Here is a 19,336-nt window from a genome sequence, read left to right as displayed (position 1 = left end):
TATATGCTTCTATAGTGTGTACAGGATGTTTCTCAACTGGCAAAGCCCATGCCCCTGCATGCAGCAGTTCCCTTTCTAGCAGACAAACATCACATGCCCTGTCTTAAGCAGTTTCATATCCCATATATGGGATAAAAAACACATGTTTATACCCACCATAAGTAATGACTTTATTTTTTCATTTACTTATTTTACCTTGGGGCTGCCCCTAACTTTACTCATGCTAGTGAGTGGAGTGCTCTGTCGTTGAGCCACAACTCATCCCTAGGAGGGCATACTTTTTGTAGCCCTGGGGACACCAGTGTGTGAGTAAAGGAATTTGGTGATCTGTCATGAGCATTTATGATCATGTTTGGTTCCTGAAAGTTAGGAGTGCTAGCAGCAACCAACATGATCCATGGGAAAATCAGGTCTTGAATAGTGGTCCAGAGGGTGTGCAGTATCTGGTGAGGGCGGTATAGGAACTGAATTTTCAAAACTAGCTTGTGTGTGCACATACATCAAAGGATCCAGCGCCTGCCAGCACTCAATATCCTTTTTTCTTCGTTGTTCACTCTGAATGTAGCCAACCTCAAGGAAGAGAGGGTTGGCTGATAACTGAATACTTGAATGGGGACTTGTAAAATGCATTTTGTCAATACTCTGATTACCTGGTAACTCAGAGCCCAAATGTAGGAGTATTCTTGTCTCGTTAGGGAATTATTAGGCACCTACCACATGCCTGCATGTGCTCTGAACACAAACCATACCTGACTGCAGTGTGTGTTCTAATAGGATAAACTGGTAGGCATTGTTGCTCCTGCCAGTAATCCCAGGACCTTGGTGGTACAAGGGGAAGGGGGTTGTTGAAACTAGGAGTGCCACAAGTTCAAGGCCAGCCTGGAGGGGAAGCTAAGGCCTGCAGCTCTGAAGAAAGAGGGCTTTAGACAGGAGCACCCAATGTAGGGGTGGGGTGGTTGCTGTGGCATGCATGGCTGGTGTAAGGGGCAGCAAGAGGAGCCAGTACAGGTGGCTTTCCTGTGATGAAATGGGTGTGGGCAGGGCAGGGGGGTTAGAATCCGGCCCTGGCTTTTGTGCCAGTTAGGCATTAATCTTGTCTGGCTAGGCCCCTTCCTGCCACAGCTAGCATGTACCAGGTACTATATCATGTTGGCAAAATGCCATTTGCCCACTGTCACTGTTTCCCAGGTGACAAGACTGAGGCAGAGGTCTTAGGGCAGAGCTGCAGTGGGTGCTAAGTGGCTGCCAGGCTGTGGCTCCTGAGCAGATGTGGCTGGCCAAGAGACTTGTGACACAGTAGCCTTTCGCTGGCGGAGTAAGTGTCTTAGAAATAACCAGGCATTCCAGTGTATAAGGAATAATGACGTACAAGTTCTATTAAGTTGGGTGACTGCTGCAGGGTTGCCCACGCCCTTTTTCTGGCTGCAAGTGGCCTTTTCAGGCTGACAAATTTCCTGGCCCACTGAATTGGCTTGGGCAAAAGGTGCATTTAATTGCAATTAAGAGTTACAGTCCCTTAGAGCTCAACTCTTAGAATGACTAGCCGTATTTTCTGAAAGCAAGGCCCCTCGGGGATGTGCCAAGAGCTGCTTATTTGCTGTTACTGTGCCTGCTCTGAGGCGAAGCCATACAGCCCCTGTCCATGCACTGCTGAGGGAGAGGAGGCGTCCGAGGTGTGTTTTATTCCAGGCCTTATCCCACATCTTCCTCAGTCTCACAGGACACAACAGCTGCAGGACAGGGACCGGCGCCGCCTCAGCTGCTGCTGGAGTTGCTCCTTTTCCACCGTTAGCACCTTCACCTTCTCTTCCAACTTGCCCAGCTCCATTGTCCATTTCTGAGAGGACAGAGTGGCAGTAGATAACCAGGCTGCTATTGTCTCAGGCCGTCCTCCTGGGATGGGCCACAGCCTGGGGGCTCTGGTCACACTGCTGCCTCTGACCACGGGTCTTGAAGTTGCTTATATACCAGTCACTGGAATAGGGCCCCTTCGTAGCGTCCCAAGGGCTGGCACAGGGACCTGATGATGTCTCCAGTGTCAGCTCCCTTGGCCTCTGCTTTTCTACCATCTGGTGATTCCCTCATAGAAAGGCTTCTCCTTGGGACTCCTCTGCCACTCACCAGGCCCCTCCCCCTCCCCCATAGCTTCCTTATAGCACCTCAGTAGTCTGATCTCCCTGGTTCCCTGGCCCTTCCAACATAATGACTGAAGTGCTAAAGCAGGGTGGGTGGGGCTGTGTGCTGTGAAATGGGGTGTAGATTTACACATGATTGCTGGGACTTTGCTTCTGGTCACTGAACAGTGAGGAGGAGGCAGAGTTCCTTTCATCTAACCCACCCATCCTTGGCCAGATCCTCCTCACCTGCCTGCACCAGTCCTGGATAGCGCCAACTGACAGTGGGCCCTGGATGCTCCCGTCACGCCTTAGAAATACCTCCCCCTGGTCTGTCTCATACAGCTGTGGTTCACCCTGGGCCTTGGGGGTGTGCACAGTCAGGCGGAGAACCTTAGCAGAGGCAATGGAAGCTCAGAGGGTGCACATCTGATGGTGGCAGCCCCAGTTCCACTTGGGTAGCCCCCCACTTTAGCTCTTGGAGGCCACCTGGTGGGGTCCTCCCTTAAGCTCCTGTTGCTGCTCCTTACCCCTGTGCTGCTCAGCAATGTCACAGGGCAGTGTCACTGTCCCGAGTGATGACAAGATGCAGGTAGCTCACCTTGAGAGGCATGCTGGCCGTGGCTGTGCTTATGACAGGGATGAAGGTGAGGGTGTAGGCATCCGGAAAGACCTGGGGTTTGAAGCCCTGCAGGATGGAGTCTACCAGCAGGCGCGTGCGGTCCTCATCACGGTGGCTACAGTGGATGCCCTGCACCAGGCCACTGTCCTCGACGCCTACCAACAGGCTGCCACCCTCACTGTTGAGAAAGGCACACACGTAGCGCCGCACGTGGTGCTTGAAAGCCAGGCTCAAGTACTCACCACTGCCTCGCTTGAACTCCATGTTCCGTGTCTCACTGCCAAGGAAGGCACCCTGGAACAGGTGCTCCTGGCCCAGGATCTCCTGGTGCACAATGGCACTGTCAGAGCGCACGCCACTCGGTCGGTTCTGAGAGATCTGCCGACGCCCAGCCCAGCACCAGTTAGGGGAAGTGTCTGCCAGTTGGGGTAGCTGCTGTCGCCTGAATCCTGGGCTCGGGCCAGGGCTGGGGCCAGGGCTGGGGTTTGGGCTTGGCCCGCTGTCCTCCTGCTGGGATGGGGTCAAGAGTGGGCATATAGGCAAAGGCAGAAGGCAGGGGCCCCTAACTTAAAGAGACTGGTAGACTCCCATCACACACTACTGATCCTCTCCCAGGCTGAGGGCCCAATTCTGCATGTGTGCAGAAGCCAGTGCTGGCTCAAGGGCTCAAGTCAGCTCTTGGGTTGGGCTCTTCCTTGGTGCCTGCTGTAGGATGCCTAGGTGGGTAAGGAGATAGCCCCTTTGGAGTTGGGAGCCAGCACATCCAAGGATGTTCCCCCCACTTGGAGTGTGTAATAGGCCCCAGGCCCAGATGTTTCTAGGAGGCATTTTAGTAACCCTGTAGGCCTCTGGGCAGAGATGCAGACCCATGGGACCCGACCCTACTCTCTTTGTTGTCTCTGGAATGTCTGGCAGCTACTTCCTGGGTAATGAAAAGTCTTCCTGAATCTTAGCTTTCTTCTGCCCTTCCTGAGTCCGTGTGGCTTTTGCTTTGTCTCTAGGGCTCTGGGCAGTTTGTTTCTACACTGTCACTTCCGTTGGTTCCCTACAGCCCATCAGCCTCATCTTCCTATCCTCTTAGCAGGTCTAAATGCCAGTGAAATGGCCAATCCCAGCTTCCTGGTGCCTTCAACCTCTACAGGGCTGGACAGTCAGCTAGGCTAGTGTGTGGAGATAAAGAACAGGGCCCAGTAGCCCAGCAGCTCCCTGATGAAGTTAGCTTCAGAAATGTAACAGGCACACGTATCAAATGTTATTAACAGAGCTGCTTAGTTCCACGGTTCAAGCCCTATGGGTTTGCCCTGTGAACAGAAGACCAAGGACATTGGTAGTATAACCCCAACAAACTGGCCTGGACCCTGCTTTGCCAAGAGCTGTAGTGACCTGGGCCCACCCTCTGGCCCAGCTTCCTTATTCAGCTGCCTCTGTAGCCTTCACAGCCTCAGCCGCAGATATCAGCCTGCGTCACCTGAACATCTTCTCTGAATGCATTCCATGATCCGTTAAGTCTCAAGCTTGAGTTTCCCGTCCCCTATAAATTTGTCCCCAGCGGGCAATGAGGGCTTGCCTGTTCTCACACGGCCACATCAACCTTGGGACTGGCAGAGCTGGTTCTGCTCTTGGAGGGCTTGACAAGGACAGGGCGTAAGTTGCTTGCCTCAGCCTTGCTCTGGTACAATACAGGTATTGGTGTCTGTCAATGGGACAAATGAGGTGGACCGTGGAGAAAATCAGGACATGTTATGTTCCGGGCCTCCCAAACCTGATTGGAATGCTAAAGGGTCTCTAAGAGTCTTCCTCTCAGCAGAGGACGTCAGTCCTTTGAGTCACACATCCCCTGGGGTGCTGTTCTTCACGTCATTCACACTCGTATCTCGTCCTCGGCATACCTTTCAGGGCACACTTGGGCAAACCACTTACCTCCCTGTGGTTTAGGGACTCCAAGCCCTCACTCAGCACCAGCTCCTTGCCACGGGCTGTGAGCTCTTTGAGGATTAGCTGCTCCTCCAAGGCCATCTGCAGGCGCCAGGGGAGGGAGGCCAGGGACTCCTTGGGGGCAGCCACCTGTACCAGTGCATAAGCATTACGCGACCTCCTCACTACCTCAATGTGCTCACGGGGCACTGGCAGCTCCAGCCGCTCTAGAGTGTCTCGCAGCAAGCAGGCAAGCACTGGCACAGAGAACTGGGGGTTCAGGTGGCCCACATAAAGAGTACGTGTGCTGGGAACTGCCTGGAGGCCAGAGTCCTTGGGCAGGGACTCTTTTAGAGGCAGTTCTGGTGGGGACTGCTTGCCCTGGGACTCTACCGGGGACTCCCAGATCTGGGTCTGTGTGGATGTCTTCCTGAGGGTCATGGTGGCTTCCTCAGAAGAGGTTTTGATAGTCCTATTGACTGCTCCTCCTGGACCTGGCTCTCCTTCCCAACGCACTCACAGGTGCTGAAGCTTCTGGAAGCTTGTAGACCGGCAGAGACTAGGCAGGGTCAGACAGAAAGGAGGGCAGAGGGCAAGTAACCCCTTTGGCACCTAGGAAAGAACCAGACAGGGCTAAGCCAGACCTCTGGGCCTGTGGGCAGGTAAGAGATCTGCCCGAGGATACGAGGCATCCTTAGGTCCTCTCTATGCCCTCTAGATGATGCCTCATCTTGACTCCCCCATCTGAGTCTAGGACCTCCTGTTTCTGGGGTTTCCTGACTTCCAGAAGGTTCTTAAAAGTCTCCATGGTGGCACATGCCTGTAATCCCAGCACTCTGGGAGGCAGAGGCAGGTGGACCCCTGTGAGTTAAGGCCAGCCTGGTCTACAAAGCGAGTCCAGGAAAGCCAAGGCTACACAGAGAAACCCTGTCTCAGAAAAAAAAAAAAAAATTCCAGGCCCTAGGAACATGACTAAATTGGGCCTCGGAGAAGAGGCCATAGTCCCAAACTGAGTGCTGGCCAGTGGCCCCATCACTGCTTCTCCTACCTATTCTAAAAATGTGCTGGAAGGCTAGTTTGGGTCACTGGAGCCGGTTAGGATTGGATTGGCAGGTTCTTGGGGGTTTGGCACTGATAACAGCTATGGTCCCTCCCCATAAAAAGGGCCTTTGCAACCTGAGGTGGTTCAGGAAATAGAACTGGGCCCTTGTTCCTCACCCTAGGCTTGGGGGCTCATTTACAGGCTGTGCCACAGGTATACACACAAGCCCTCCACTCACCCCCATGCCCCCAGCCTCCAACTTGGGTGGCAGGTACTGCCAGCCCGCATCTTTCCAGATTGGGTCCTTGAGGTAGTCAGAGTCTGAGAGCCACCACAGCTGCAGTGGGGGCATTCAGGGCAAGTAGGAAGAGTAAGAGAGAGGAGGCCTACGGTCTTCATGTCCTGCTTGCTCCTGCAGGGGCATGGCAAGTGCCCAGCTCTGAGCTCCCACAGCTCCCTGACCCAGGACACTGAGGATTTGGCATGGAGGTAGAGAGAACAGGATCTAGGGGTGGGCGGGGCAATAGCCTCTGTGATCTCATGGAGGCCAACAATGCCTTCTGGCTTAGCCACAGACAACAAATAGGGTTGGGATGCTGAGCAAGGACAGTCCTCAACAAACATAGTCTCTGCTAGACACTAAGCAGACACAGCTGTTCACCCACCATGCAGCTTGGCCATGGCTTGGAGCAGGTTCTAGAATTGAGGGCCTGAGGACACTTCTACCTCTCCAGCCCTCAGTGCTCACACAAGCCGTTACCATCTCTTTGGCGCTGCTGTCTGAAGTCTCCACCTCCTTCCTTGGTCTCCAACCCCAAGCTCCACTGAGCTCTTGACAGGGCCTAGCTGCTCCCAGGATGAACCAAAGTGTACAGGGTACAGTCCAGGGCTCCCCTGATACAAGATTCCTCTTTGTGCCAAACACAGACATTTCTTGTTCTTGCTATCTGGAAGGACCTGAAAACTGGCTAGCCATCTCGGGGGATAGCGCTATCTGCTGCTTGGGTGACATGCTGCCTCGGCCAATATGGCAGCTAGTTCCTTGAGGGCAGGGCATAGCTTAGGTAAGGACTTTAGTGAGCATTAAAAATGATCTATTACTATGTGTATGATGTGGGGGAAAGGAGGATTTGTGTCATGACACACAAGTGGAGGCCAGGGGACAACTCTGGAGTTGGTTCTCTCCTCCTTTTAAATTTTGGGGAGGCCCCCAGGCTTGCACAGCTCCCAGGTAAAGACATCATTATACACTTACACTCTCTCCTAGTAGTCCTGATTACTGGGGCCAAGCAGGAGACCACAGGGAAGGCTTCCTGTAGGTATGCCTGGACTTTTGTTGCTTGTAGGATTGGAGGCAGAATCTTGACGGAAATAAAAGGCAATGGTGTACAGCAAGGAGAGGCCCAAACCCACAGGGTGGCCAAATGCGGCTCTGTGAAGACCTGGCAACTGCAGCCATGTCTGCTCTGGCTGACCACAGCTCTGAGTCACAGCAGCAGTGAGGTATGTGCTCCCTGGCTGTTATCTCTGGTAGTCTTGTGCTATGCTGTGGTTCTAGACAGCCTTCTCCACCTTCTGCAAACCCACTCCCACTGTAAGCCAACAGGCAAGATGACCCTGGGCTTGGGTACCAGGCCCTGGTCAGTGCAGTGGGTACACGCAGACCTGTGTTACCTCTTTTCTCACCCCATGAGGAGAGAGAGGCTTCTGGGAGTTGCTGGTTCTTGGATTACTTCTTGGCTTGATGAAACTGTAGTACTAATATCTGTCTACCTGACAGAGGCAAGCAACTAGGGTTGCGCCTGGGGCCTGCAAGGTGCTGGGTGCCATGGACCTGTTCTTGTGGACTGTGAGTCAGGAAGAAGAGTTCCTAGGGCTAGATAATCTTGCTCAGGCTCCTTGTTTTGTGTGTGTGAAAACCAAGGCTAAGTGAAGGGGTTACCTGCTTGCTAAGTGATTTGGAAGTCAACTGGTTAAAAAGACATGGGCATTTGTATTGTTTTTTATTTATAAACAAACTGACATAAAATAGTTCAAATGGCAGTGGGGCAGCAGTGCTGCTGACTTGCTTAGGAAGAAGCACAGGAGCTAGGAGAAGGCAAAACCCCTCCAGCCTTGAGGTCCTCCCTCCCACTATTGGGGCCCCGTGGCCTAAAGGCATTAGGCCCCATCTTTTGCAGCAATTCTGACCAGGGCAGGGAGCTGTGATGGGGGCAGGGGGGAGGGGAACTCCATTAGAGATAGAGCCTGGGGCCACAAAGGTCCCAGTGTGGGAAGCGGGACCCTCACTTTTCCATGCTCAGAGAGCCATATAGTTCCAGCCATTCTAGAGAGAACGTGCCCTAGGGCAGTGTCCTCTGAAATAGGGACACACTTCTCTGGACCAGAAGGTGGTCTCCCCCTTCCCAAAAATGTCTGGTGCAAGAAAAGCATTAAATCCAAGTGCCAGAAGCAATAAATTAGCAGTAAGAAATGATCTTAAAAAAAAAAATTCTGCACCATAAGTTCAGAGTCTGGGGATCTGTTGAGAAGGCATGAGCTGGGGGCCAAGGGACACTAAACCACGCCCAGGAAGTGGTAAGGGCCTTGGTGCCAGGGCCTTTCAAAGCCCTAGGGTTGGCTTCTTCCATCTCTTGCAAGGTGCCCAGTCTAAACTTCTGGTAAGAGGCTGGCTAGCCTTGAGAAATAATAAATAGAAGGGGCCTGGGAGCCACAGCAGGCTAAGGGGAAGAGCAGCACCAGCCCTGGGCCCACGTCTTCCCTCCTCAGCCCTTCATGGAAGGACACGTCATGGCAGGAGGGGCAGCAGTGGTGGTTCTCCAGCTTCCTAGAGTCCTGAGGTCACCCAGAGCCCTACTAAGGTGCCTGGGAGCTGGCTGGTGGCTTCCGGGAGAAGAATGTCTTCTGTTCAGAACTTGCCCTGTTTCAGCCGGTCAATGTGGAAGCAGAGCTTGAGGGCGGGCCCCAGCTTCAGGCCCATGTATTTCATCATCATGTCACTGCGCAGCAGGAGCAGGGCCTTGCCATCGATCTCCTGGGGACGGGAGGAGCCACCGTCACAAGCCCGCCTGGTCTCACTGCCTCAGGAGCCAATATGTGAAACAGTGCGGTCAGGCTGCTGGGACCCTGAAGCTTTGCCTGCCCCATCCCTGGCGTTCTGCGCACTTCTCCCCAGGCAGGCACTATAGGACAGGCTCCTTCCACCTTGTTCTTCTCTGTTGCTGGGGGCTGTTTTCCTGTCCTAAGCCCTGAGAAGCCTTGCAATCAGTACACCTGTATAGGCTGTGTAGACACTGACCCTCAAAATGCACTGAGTCCAAGGCCTCTTGGGGTGGTGGTGGCTTTTAGGCCTGCTCTAGAGCCCTTGCAAACCCACTTCTCTAAAGAGTCCCATGGTCAGTGACAGGGGGCAGACTTTGTCTCTGTAACCACTAGAAGAATGGCACCAAGCAGCAGCAGAGGTAGGGAAATGGGTTTGAACCCTAAAGTTGAGGTCTGGTCAGAGCCAGAGGGCAAAAGCAATGCCTGGTCATGGGATCAGATGGTCTCCTGAAGGATCACTGGGCTCAGACAGGTCAGCAGAGGAGGGGCAGGCAGGGCCACTTGCATAGACTCTAACTTGAGCTGAAATCCCTGAGTCAACTAACATCAAGGCAGGCAGGAGGAAAGCACCCTTGGGAAAGAGACAGATAGACCTCTGTGACCTCAAACTGAGCCGAAGGCCACAAGCCTGGTGGGAATGCAGCCAATGAGAGCCTATGCTAAGAGTGAGGTAAACGCAGTGCCCAGTGGGGCCTGCTTAAGATGGCATCACTTACGTTATGTTCAATGGACAAAGGACAGATGGCCATGCTCTCTAAGATCCATAGGCTGCAGCACACAAGAAGACAGAGATACCTACGTGTTTGCGGAAGAGGTCAGCATGGGATCCAAGCTGAGGATCGGCTTCCCGGATAAACTGCATCACATCCTCCACTGTCCACGAGGAGGGGTCCCGGCCACTTAGGCGAGGGGGTTCTCGACTCTCCAGATAGCGCTCTGACCCTGAAGGACAGGAGGGTACCTACCGTCATGCCTGCAATGACTGCTGGTCCATCCCTATTAATCTCCTGGTATACTCCACGGCCTCAGAGCGATGCCCACAGTAACATTCAAGTGCTAGGGGATGACTGGGAGTTGCCGCGGGGAATGAAGAATGTTTCCATAAAGAGAAGTCACAGCTTCATTCTGTAATGCAGGCTGAGCTTATGGAAATTTTACCCTGGGGCAGTGATGCACACGGAACCCCAGGCAGGTATCAATGTAAGCAGGCTACTTGGTTTTTGGTGGGCAGGAAGGAGTATGTATTTACTTTTGCCTTTACTCTGGGGACCAGAGAACTAATGGTATTTGAGTGAAACTAGAGCTTTCCTAGTCTCACATAATAAAGGGAAAAAAAAAGGGGGGGGGGGTGGCTTGCCTTGGCTGCCAGGAATCTCAGTACTAATTTAGGGCCCTGTTTATAGCTTTTCTCTCCATCAGTTGAACCAGCTCTTCTATTTTCCCTGTGTGATTTGGGATCTGATTATTTTGGTCATTCACTGGTGAGGATTCCCTTGCTCATACATTCCCTCTGGTTGGATGTCTTCCTTTCCCCTCCTTCAATCTCTCTGTTTCTTCAGGCAAAATTCAGCTTATCTAAGGAGGCATTGGCTCCCAGAACCAGATCTGTCGCAATGCTGAAATAAATGGTCCCTTAAAGGATCTCCTGTATTGGTTACAACCTGTTCTGCAGACAGTTGCTCCATCCCATGGCGTCAGTGATCTGTGCTCTATAAAGAGGCTGAGAATCTTTATAAAGCAGCATGGGATCCTATCAGTTCCCATCTGACTCACTGTCACAGCCTCCCATTGTCCAGGAAATGGCATCTGAATCCCCACAGTGCTGATGGAGTGGAGTGAGGAGGTTCTCAGTCACCCTGCCCAGACTCACATCACACTCCATACTGGTCTTCTGCCCTTGCTTACCCACTCAGGAACAAGCCAAGCTCTTGTCTTCTGACTTGTCTGGCTTTTCTAATCTGACTCAGCATTTGCATTTTTCTCAACTATCAACCATTTTGGATCTCGTCACTCAGTCTATTTACCCTGGGCACATATCAAACCACTACACTTCCATGCACTCACTCATTTGGTCCCCGACATAGAATGTAAGTGGTACCATGCTCCTTGTCCTGTTCCTGACACACTGATGCCTGAGTGTGTTAAGTGAATTAATGATCATGCCATCACATGTGTATTTTTATTTCCCCCACATCATGTCTCTGTTGAAGGCAGAGACTTTACCTTGCACATGTGTGTTATCTTTAGCACCTGCTGGTGGCTGAGCTAAGGTACACCGGTAAAGAATTGTGTTCTTCACCTATCTATCTCCTGAAGAGGCTGACAATCTCCTCCTGCCTTCTTTCATTCTGGGTCTTGGGGCTAAAAGCACACCAGCTGGTCCAGTCTGACCTTTCCTTTTTGTGTGAGGTTAGCGGAGCTTCAGCACATCTTTCCAGCTTGTGGTCAGGCACTGAGCAGATAAGGGCACAAGTATTAAGCAGGCAGATGATCAGAGGCATAGACACCCTCAGGGGTGTTAGAGGTGCTGAGATGACTGGAAGTAGGATGGGGCTGGGAGCTAGTCACTTCTCACTAAAAGCCCTCTGTGACGCCAGAAGTGGAACCAGCTGCAGATACTCTGGAGAGGGCAGTGTAAGTGTGTCAGTGGTCCTTTTTGGACCATCTAGCTAATGCCTTTAATGAGGGGCCAGGAAGTGTGTTTGTTCACATATAAATACATATGCAGGTTTACACACATATGCATATAAGGGGATCTCTCTCTCTCTCTCTCTCTCTCTCTCTCTCTCTCTCTCTCACACACACACACACACACACACACACACACACACACACACACACACACACTGTTAACTGCATGGTGCTTCCCCCAAAATTCGTATGTTGAGATTCCTGACTCTAGGAGTTTGGGCAGAACCCAGATTTCATAAACAGATCAGTGCTCTTCTTATATATGAGGCCTGAGGGGACCTCCACCCAGTCTTTAGGTAAGTGAGGCTAGCTGGTCCTTATTAGATAACAGATATACCAACAGCTTCATCCTGGCTTTCCAGCTTTTAGAACTGGGAGATAATAAATTTTTGCAGTTTGTAAGAAACCTATATTATAGCATTTTGCTATAGCAGTAAAAATGAACTAACAATTCACATATCGAATACTATTATGTATTTATGTGTTTGGCAGCCATTAGAATATAAACTCAACAAGGGTGGGTGGCAGAAGCTTTGCTTTATGTAATGGTCAGAGAGGCGTTCCTGAAGTGACATCGGAGCAAAGGCCTGAAGCAGCAGAGCAGCGGCATGTTTCAGGTTTGTGAGAGGGTAAGGGTGGTGAAGAGAGTCCGAACCTTGTGTATCACTGACAACTACTGACTTTGCTCAGGTAGGTTTGCGCAGACAAGTGATGCACCAACCTAGGAGAAGGCGCACTTACATAGTCTGGTGAGAACTGGTGCGGGGCATGGAGAGTCTAGACAATAGACAAGCGCAAAATGCACTGCAGAGGTAGTCAGGAACGCAGCTGGAGGCAAGAAGGGCAGCCTACAAGTTACAGGGCTCCTGCCATTCCCAGTTCCCACGACCTCTGAAATGGCCCTTGAAAGCCATCCTCAGCATAGAAAGGTAGAACCAAGGCCAGAGAGGTGAAGCAACTAGCTAAGGCTGCCCAGCTAGGAAAGAGAAGAGCCAGTGCCTTATCCTGGACTTCTGCTCCTCTTTCTGTGAAGAGCTGACCTAGAGTCCTCACCTCCACACTCAGGGCAGGCCGACTGTACCAGTCTGAGGATGACTGGGTCAGGTGAAGAGCCTCTACAAGGGGCCAGGTTTCCATACTTGTTCTGATAATTCTAGATCAACAAAGAGAGAAAGAGTGTAGACCCAAATTCTTGTTTGTTTGTTTGTTTGTTTGTTTTTGAGGCGAGCAATCTAGAGCTGATCAGAATCCTCTAGCCTTAGAGGTTCTTCATGGACAAAAGTCTTGAGTCTGACTGGCACAAAGACTCATGATGTGTTTAAAGAGGGGAGAAGTGATACCTGGGCTAAGCAGGAGAGGAGCCTTTAACAGTGCATCCCTACAGAACTAGACCTTGCCTTGTGGAGGTGAAAATCACAATAACTCTCCACATACCTGGGGAATGACTCAGTTTCCAAAATGATTCCATATCTCTTCTTTCATTTGTTCCTTTTAACACTCCTGTGAAAAGACCAGGTTGATATGAGGAGTTCCAGTCTTCATGAGGAACACTTACCGAGTCTCAAGGCGAAGAGACTGAGGGCGCCAGGCTGCGCCTCTCCCTCCCTGACAGCTCTTTCTACTTCATTTGCCCCTCACAAGGGCTGGAGTAGGACACAGGCTTCTTCCTCTGTCTCGGTCTTCTTGAAAGCTCTCTTACAAAGCCATCTTGTACTTCTTGTTGTTGGAATCTTTTTATTTTTCTACACTCACACGCTGGGCTGGGGAGGCTGGGGTTTGAGGACAGTGTCCTCCTGGCTTCTTGATGTTTCCAGATCATCCTCCTGTGACACTCACAGGTTTCCGAGGCTAAGCCCGTATCTTGCTCTTTCTGATCACTGTTACTTATCGATAGATCTCTGTGCTGTGCTCCCTTATTAAAATGAAGACTTTTTTTGGTACTTAGTCCACCACTTTCTGTTCTACCCTGTTACCAGTGGAGGCAATCCACTCAACTATCACACTTCCAGTGACTGTCACCTCTGCTCTGCTTCAGATGCCAACCGCTAAGGCCACTGTCTGGTGCTTATCAGCATTTGGAACAGACTGCTTAAGAATTTTAAGCACGCCCTTCTCTGACACCAACTGCTCATCTGTCCAGCTCTCTGGAGCCTTATCCCCCAGAGCTATTCTGTTCCAATGCTCAGCTGTCCACACCCTCTCTGCTCTCCCTGCAGCTCCACTGATCTTTCTGTGCTGTCCTCCCTCCTGGTCTTGTCTTACTAGCCTACCATAAAGCCTTAATTCCCAAACCGTCTTCTCTCATAGAAGTCATCTAGAAGACTCTAAGAAACACAAGAAAACTATCTCCTGCAGACTAGTCTGTACCCACAGCTGCCCTGGAGCTTCATGTAGACATTCTTTTCTTGATCATGAGCTTATCTTCTGTGAGAGTGGTCTAACCTCTTAGCACGCCAAAGTCTTCCCTACTCAGTGCTTTCTCTCCTTCCTGTGCCAGAGAAGATGTATCCACTAATCCATCTCCTGCACTCTGGACCCTACTACTTCCCCCCATTCCTTTCTTCTCTGCCACATCCTTAACTTCTCAGAAGTTCAGCTGTCTGCTGATGGTCATGCTCTATGGGTAACAGTTCTTTTGACTCACAGGCTCTCTCATCTGTCTTTATTTTGATCAAATTCTCCCCTGATCGCTCAACCCATGGCAATCTGCCCTTCCCATGTCTCTCGATAAGATCACCAAATACCTACCAATTATTGTACAGGTATTCCTCAGGTGTGGTGCTACTTAAACATTCTTGGAGTGTCCAACCACCATCTGACCAACTTTCTTTCTCCTCACTCTGAGTGCCTTTCCCCCTATGTAAGTCCCTGTTCCTGCTCCCACCTTTTGAACGTTGCCTACCACCATCCATCTTTGGCAAACTGCTCTTTTCACCTCACCTTGATTTCTGGTAACTCATTCACTGTAAAATTTCAACAGCAATTCATATACCAGGGCTCCCAAGCACTCCACTTCAGCCCTGCCCTTTTCCTGTGAACTGGACATGCAGGAGCTGCTCTCTGCTGTGTATCTGTCTCCACACTGACTCTCCCAGCACCTCTTCTTTCATCCCTCGTCTTCTGCAGTGAATGGCACCCTGTTCAGCCATCAGCTGCACTTCCATCTAAACCTGGGAGAGTCTCCACTTCCTCCTTCCTCACTATCTTCAGGTTTTCTAAGTTAATCTAGTGAGGACTTTCACATCTAACACTGTCCTTTCTTCTGGTCTGGCCCATTCTTTCTGGTCTTGTCCCTCAAGTCAGTTCAATCCAGCACTCTGTGGCACTCAACAAGAGTCCAGTTTGCACCTTGCTTCTGGTTGGATAGCACTGGAGGCCTAACCTTGCCAGCATGACCAACTCCAAACTCTTTAGAAGTTTTCAATAATACAAGCCCTGATCTTTGACATTATGTTTCAGCAATACCAAAGCACACACCGCCCTGGGTCTATACACTCTGCTGTCTACCTTTAGCCCCGTCCTCCTTTCCTGGAAAACGCCCCCTCTTCCTCAGCTGAGACATGGCCATCTTGTTTCAGACAAGGTGTCACTTTCCAAGGAAGAGAGCCTTGAAGGCATAGCGGGGATTAGGTGTCCCTTCCTGCAATTCCATACTATTAATTATGTATTTTTATTGCTTTATCAGTATCTTTTAAAAGTGTATCTCCGTATAGGACATTTTAAGAAGTGGTTTGTATTATCCCCATACAAAACACAGACGGCATTAGATAAGTGGCTACAGGCTGGAAGGACAACTCCCTCCCTGTCCCTGCTATGTTCTTTTCAAGCATGTCCAGAACACTAGTCACATCCCAGATGCCTGGCAAGGCATGGGAGGGAGCATAGGCCCAGCCCCAGTCCCAGGCAGCAACAGGAGTTCCCCTTTGTTCTCTTGAGCCAGGAGCAAGGGAAGGAGAAAAGGCAAGGAGGCCTGAGGACCACAGAACCCTGATCAGCTTACCCCTGGAACAGAGCCTACGCACAGCAGAGGCGGTGCTCAACGGCAGGCCGCAGGACGGAAGCAAGGGCCGATACCCAGGAGTTGGAAGGTTTTGGGAGGTGCTGACAAGGTTGGCAGGCTTCAAGGCAGAGTCCATCAAGTCTGAGTGTGTCTCCAAGGACCGGGCCAGGCTATTCCCCAGGACAAAGGTCTCACCTGGAAAATAATAAAACCAGGGTTAAAGGCAGCACTGGCTCCAGGTACCTTCCTGCAGGGAACAGAGGCAGCATGACATGGAGCCCCACCAGGACAGATGGCTGCACATGTACCAACCACGGCTCCTGGCTCTCACTGGGAGCTCAGGACTTGGATTTCTCTCTGGACTCTGATTTCTCCAGACTGTTCCTCTTGGCCTGGCATACTTACTTAGGTGGCCTTTTCTGGATAAAGACAACTTACAAACAAACAAACAAACAAAAACCTAGAGCAACTTTAAGTGGCATTCCTTAGTCATAGATGCTAGAAAGAGGGTAAAGGGTGGTGCTCTTAAACACCGAGTCATTTCCCAGCCCTCACATGAGGGTTCTTTAGAAACAGACACTGGTCTACCAGCAGGACATCTCAGAAATAGTCCATGACAGCTGGTTAAAGGCCTGTCTGCAGGCAGCCCGTTCCTTCAGTGCCTCTAGTCACCTGTACTGACATTGTTTTACAGAAACAGTCTAAGGAAGCTGCACAGGCACCAGGATCAGGGTAAGAACTTGACTCTGTCACTCGCAGAATGCTTCTCACTACACTGTGGGAAATCCTGAAGAAGTCTGTCCATACCCCAGGAAGCTGTGAACATCTGAAAGCCTTTGGGAAGGGAAGCTCATGCCAGTTCTACACCTCTATGGCTAATATCAGGAAGCAGAACTCAGGCACCGCCTCATGGAACCTAACACTGAGGATGGTGTGCTGGCTAGTCTTAGGTCAACTGGACACAACTAGAGTTATCTGAAAAAAAAAAATGGACCCTCAATTGAGAAAATGCTTCTATAAGATCTGGCTTTAAGATGAGCATCATGGCACACACCTATAATCCTAGCACTCAGGAGGCAGAGGTCGGTGGATTTCTGTGAATTTGATGCCAGCCTGGTCTACAAACAGCTGGTCTAGGACAGACAAAGCTACATACAGAAAACTTGTCTCAAAAAAAAAAAAAAAAAAAAAAAAGGAAGACAGGTCTTATTTGTGCCATTTTCAAATTTTGTGATGTGAAAAGCATTTTCATTTTTCCTTTTGTTGTTGTTGTTTTCCCTGCCTCCCCGAGTGCTGGATTTACAGGTGTGTGTCATTGTGCCCAGCTGTAAGGCATTTTCTTAATTAGTGATTGATGTGGAGGGCCCAGACGTTTGTGGGTGGTGCCATCCCTGGGCTGGAGGTCCTGGGTTCTATAAGAAAGCAGGCTGAGCAACTCATGTGGAGCAAGCCAGTAAGCAGCACCCCTCATGGCCTCAGCGTCAGCTCCTGCCTCCAGGTTCCAGCCCTCTGAGTTCCTGCCCTGGTTCCTTTCCGTGATGGACTACAATGTAGGCACGTAAGCCCAATAAACCCTTTCCTCTCCAACTTGGGTTTTCGTCATGGTGTTTCATCACAGCAATAGAAACCCTAACTAGGGCTGGATGAATGATAATGCTAGAAACAGAATTCAAAAGAGCAGATCTAGAGGTTAATGCTAGGCAGATTTCAAGCTGAATCAAAAGATTTCCTGCCTCATATTACCAATTTTTTAGGGGGTCCAAAGGAGTTCCTTACTTTAGCACCCACAAGCCTGATTCAGAACACAAGTAGTTCTGTAGAAGAGACTTGGCTGTTATGCTGCCTAGCCCAGGAATTCTCTCAGCCCCTTCCTTCACATTCTTCTTTGCTGATCACAAGTGGCTGGGCCAGAGCATCTCTGCTCTATGCTCTTAGACATATGCCTCTTCCCTCTTAGCTTTCAGAGTGCAGGGGTTCAGTATGTCTTACCCTGTCTCCCAAAATCCAGTATAGCATTGTCAAAGGTAAGGATTTAATACATATTTGATGACCTAAAGCCAAAACACCTGGACTGGGTCCTTCAAGATGCCAGTGTAGTGAGAGAAGACAAAGAGCGGAGAAGAGCTCTAGATAAAGGAAGCTTAGGAGACAGGACAGGGAAAGGCACCAAGCAATCTCTTATTGGATCCTAAATTAGGGAAAAACAAAACAAAACAAAAAACAGCTACAAAAGACATTATTGAACAACTGGGGAAACTCTGATCTGGATGGTATTTTATTGACATTAAATTTTTTGAACGCAAGAATAATGTCCTTTGTTTTGCCCTTCTACTCTTTTGTCCCCCATTCTCCTTTCTTCCCTCTCTTTCTGACACAGGGTTTCACTGTGTAGCCCAGGCTATCCTTTAACGTGTGAACCTCTTGCCTCAATTTCCTGAGGGCTGAGATTACAGGTACGTGCCTATGTTCTATGCTCTTTTTTAAAAAAAAGATATGCACAAAAAATATTTCATTTGTTACCTGGGCCGCCATGGTGGCACTTGGGAGGCAGAGGCAGGTAGATCTCTGTGAGCCAGCCTGGTCTATAAGGCTAGTTCCGGGACAGTCAAGGCTACACAAAGAAACCCTCTCTTGAAAAACAAAACAAAAACACTGAAATGTTTACTTGCAGTTAACTCTTACGTGTTAAACAAAAGCCATATACACACATATACATTAAATATATAGATACAAACATATGTATGAATAAAAAGACAGCAAATACTGAAAAGTTAAAGGTGACTTTTGGTGAAAGAGTCATTTTACTTTTGTTGTTGCAATTTTTCTGTAGGTTTGAAAGTTTCCAAAATAAAGCAGTGAAAAAGGTAAGTCTCAATTTAGGTAAGGAAGCTCAAAAGGATAGGAACGTTTGATGGCTACGTGTTGCATTGTAAGCACGCTGTCAGCTGAGGCAAGTCCACAAGATAGGGCAATGTGGTGGCAAGGCAGGAAGTGGGGAAAGGGCTCCAATAAACAATCCAGTCAACACAGACGGACCCATGGATGCCACTTCAGTAGATGGGCAGGAATGGCAAAAACAGGTTCAAAGGAAAATCAAAAGAAAGCTGTGGGTACTGACGGAGCGCTCTGCAGAGGGTGGATAATGGGGTATCAGAGGCAGAGCAAAGGGTCAGAGCAAAGGCAGGCAGGGAAGACAAGCTACAGAGTAGAGGAGTCAGAAGCCCAGACAAGGCCCTGGCTTGCCTGGGCACAGTTAAAACTGCTTCTGAGAAGCAGACAGAAGCCAGGATGGAAGCAGACAATGTGCTGAAAGCCTTGCATGAGAAACAGCATGGTGAGCAGAGGCTCAGAGTTGGTGCCGTCTGCCTGGAAATGGGGTAGGAACAGGACACAGCCGACAGCTGAAAGTGCCGATCCTGGCTCTTTGTCTTCTCTTTTAGCTGGCGAGGCAGCAAAGAGTCTGGATGGAGTTGCTTTTTCATCTGGTGTTGAATTAGATAAAACCAAAAGAGAAGTCCCAGGAAGGCTGTGCCATGTGCCAACCCCCAACCACCTTCATGGATGGAGGCCCTTGGTGGGCATGTCCCCAGCAGCCTCTGAGCACTGCTGCCAATGTACTTTCCCCAGTTCTTGAAGGGCGGTGTTCTATTTAAGAATTCTCAGTTTCTATTTCTTTGAGCAGCTGCCCTATTGGGCACTTTCTCTTTCAGACTTCCAGCTAGGCCTTCATTAAAGAAAATAGTCCCCAGGGCTCCTGAAGGACACTGGCTGAGAAGATGTAACACTTGGTATTTGTCTGTACCAACTCCACCCTATCCAGTACAGCATTCTAACGGAAGGGCTGCTCTTAC

At 50.1% G+C, this 19,336-nt stretch overlaps 2 protein-coding genes across 11 annotated transcripts in view; both read right to left on the bottom strand.

The window, feature by feature from the left end:
• Window positions 1–1,564: 1,564 nt before the first annotated feature.
• Window positions 1,565–6,911, bottom strand: SLFNL1 (schlafen like 1). 4 transcript variants are annotated; one of them, XM_084785107.1, is made up of 5 exons: window positions 5,931–6,911; window positions 4,657–5,262; window positions 2,716–3,246; window positions 2,364–2,507; window positions 1,565–1,837 (listed from the first exon to the last, which is right to left on the bottom strand). In XM_084785107.1, exons 2-5 carry the CDS (start codon window positions 5,089–5,091, stop codon window positions 1,715–1,717), a joined length of 1,233 nt encoding a protein of 410 aa, XP_084641233.1. In that variant the 5' UTR covers window positions 5,092–5,262; window positions 5,931–6,911; the 3' UTR covers window positions 1,565–1,714. The 4 variants fall into 4 exon arrangements, with proteins under 4 accessions (XP_084641233.1, XP_084641235.1, XP_084641236.1 ...); XM_084785109.1 differs by having other exon boundaries at window positions 2,716–3,243; XM_084785110.1 differs by having other exon boundaries at window positions 2,716–3,060.
• A 767-nt stretch (window positions 6,912–7,678) lies between these two features.
• Window positions 7,679–19,336, bottom strand: part of SCMH1 (Scm polycomb group protein homolog 1) — a 121,312-nt gene continuing 109,654 nt past the window's right edge. For all 7 annotated transcript variants that reach the window (XM_084785104.1, XM_084785105.1, XM_084785103.1 and 4 more), the window contains 4 exons: window positions 15,486–15,680; window positions 12,920–12,985; window positions 9,594–9,736; window positions 7,679–8,726 (listed from right to left, as the gene is read on the bottom strand). In XM_084785104.1, coding sequence (XP_084641230.1) covers window positions 8,601–8,726; window positions 9,594–9,736; window positions 12,920–12,985; window positions 15,486–15,680 — 530 coding nt within the window. In that variant the 3' untranslated portion in view covers window positions 7,679–8,600. The remainder of the gene's footprint in view (window positions 8,727–9,593; window positions 9,737–12,919; window positions 12,986–15,485; window positions 15,681–19,336) is intronic.

Source organism: Acomys minous (assembly GCF_964271855.1).
Source record: "Acomys minous genome assembly, chromosome: 6".
Lineage (NCBI taxonomy): Eukaryota > Metazoa > Chordata > Mammalia > Rodentia > Muridae > Acomys > Acomys minous.
The sequence above is the reverse complement of the archived record's forward strand: the minus strand, read 5'-3'. Positions and strand labels throughout refer to the sequence as shown.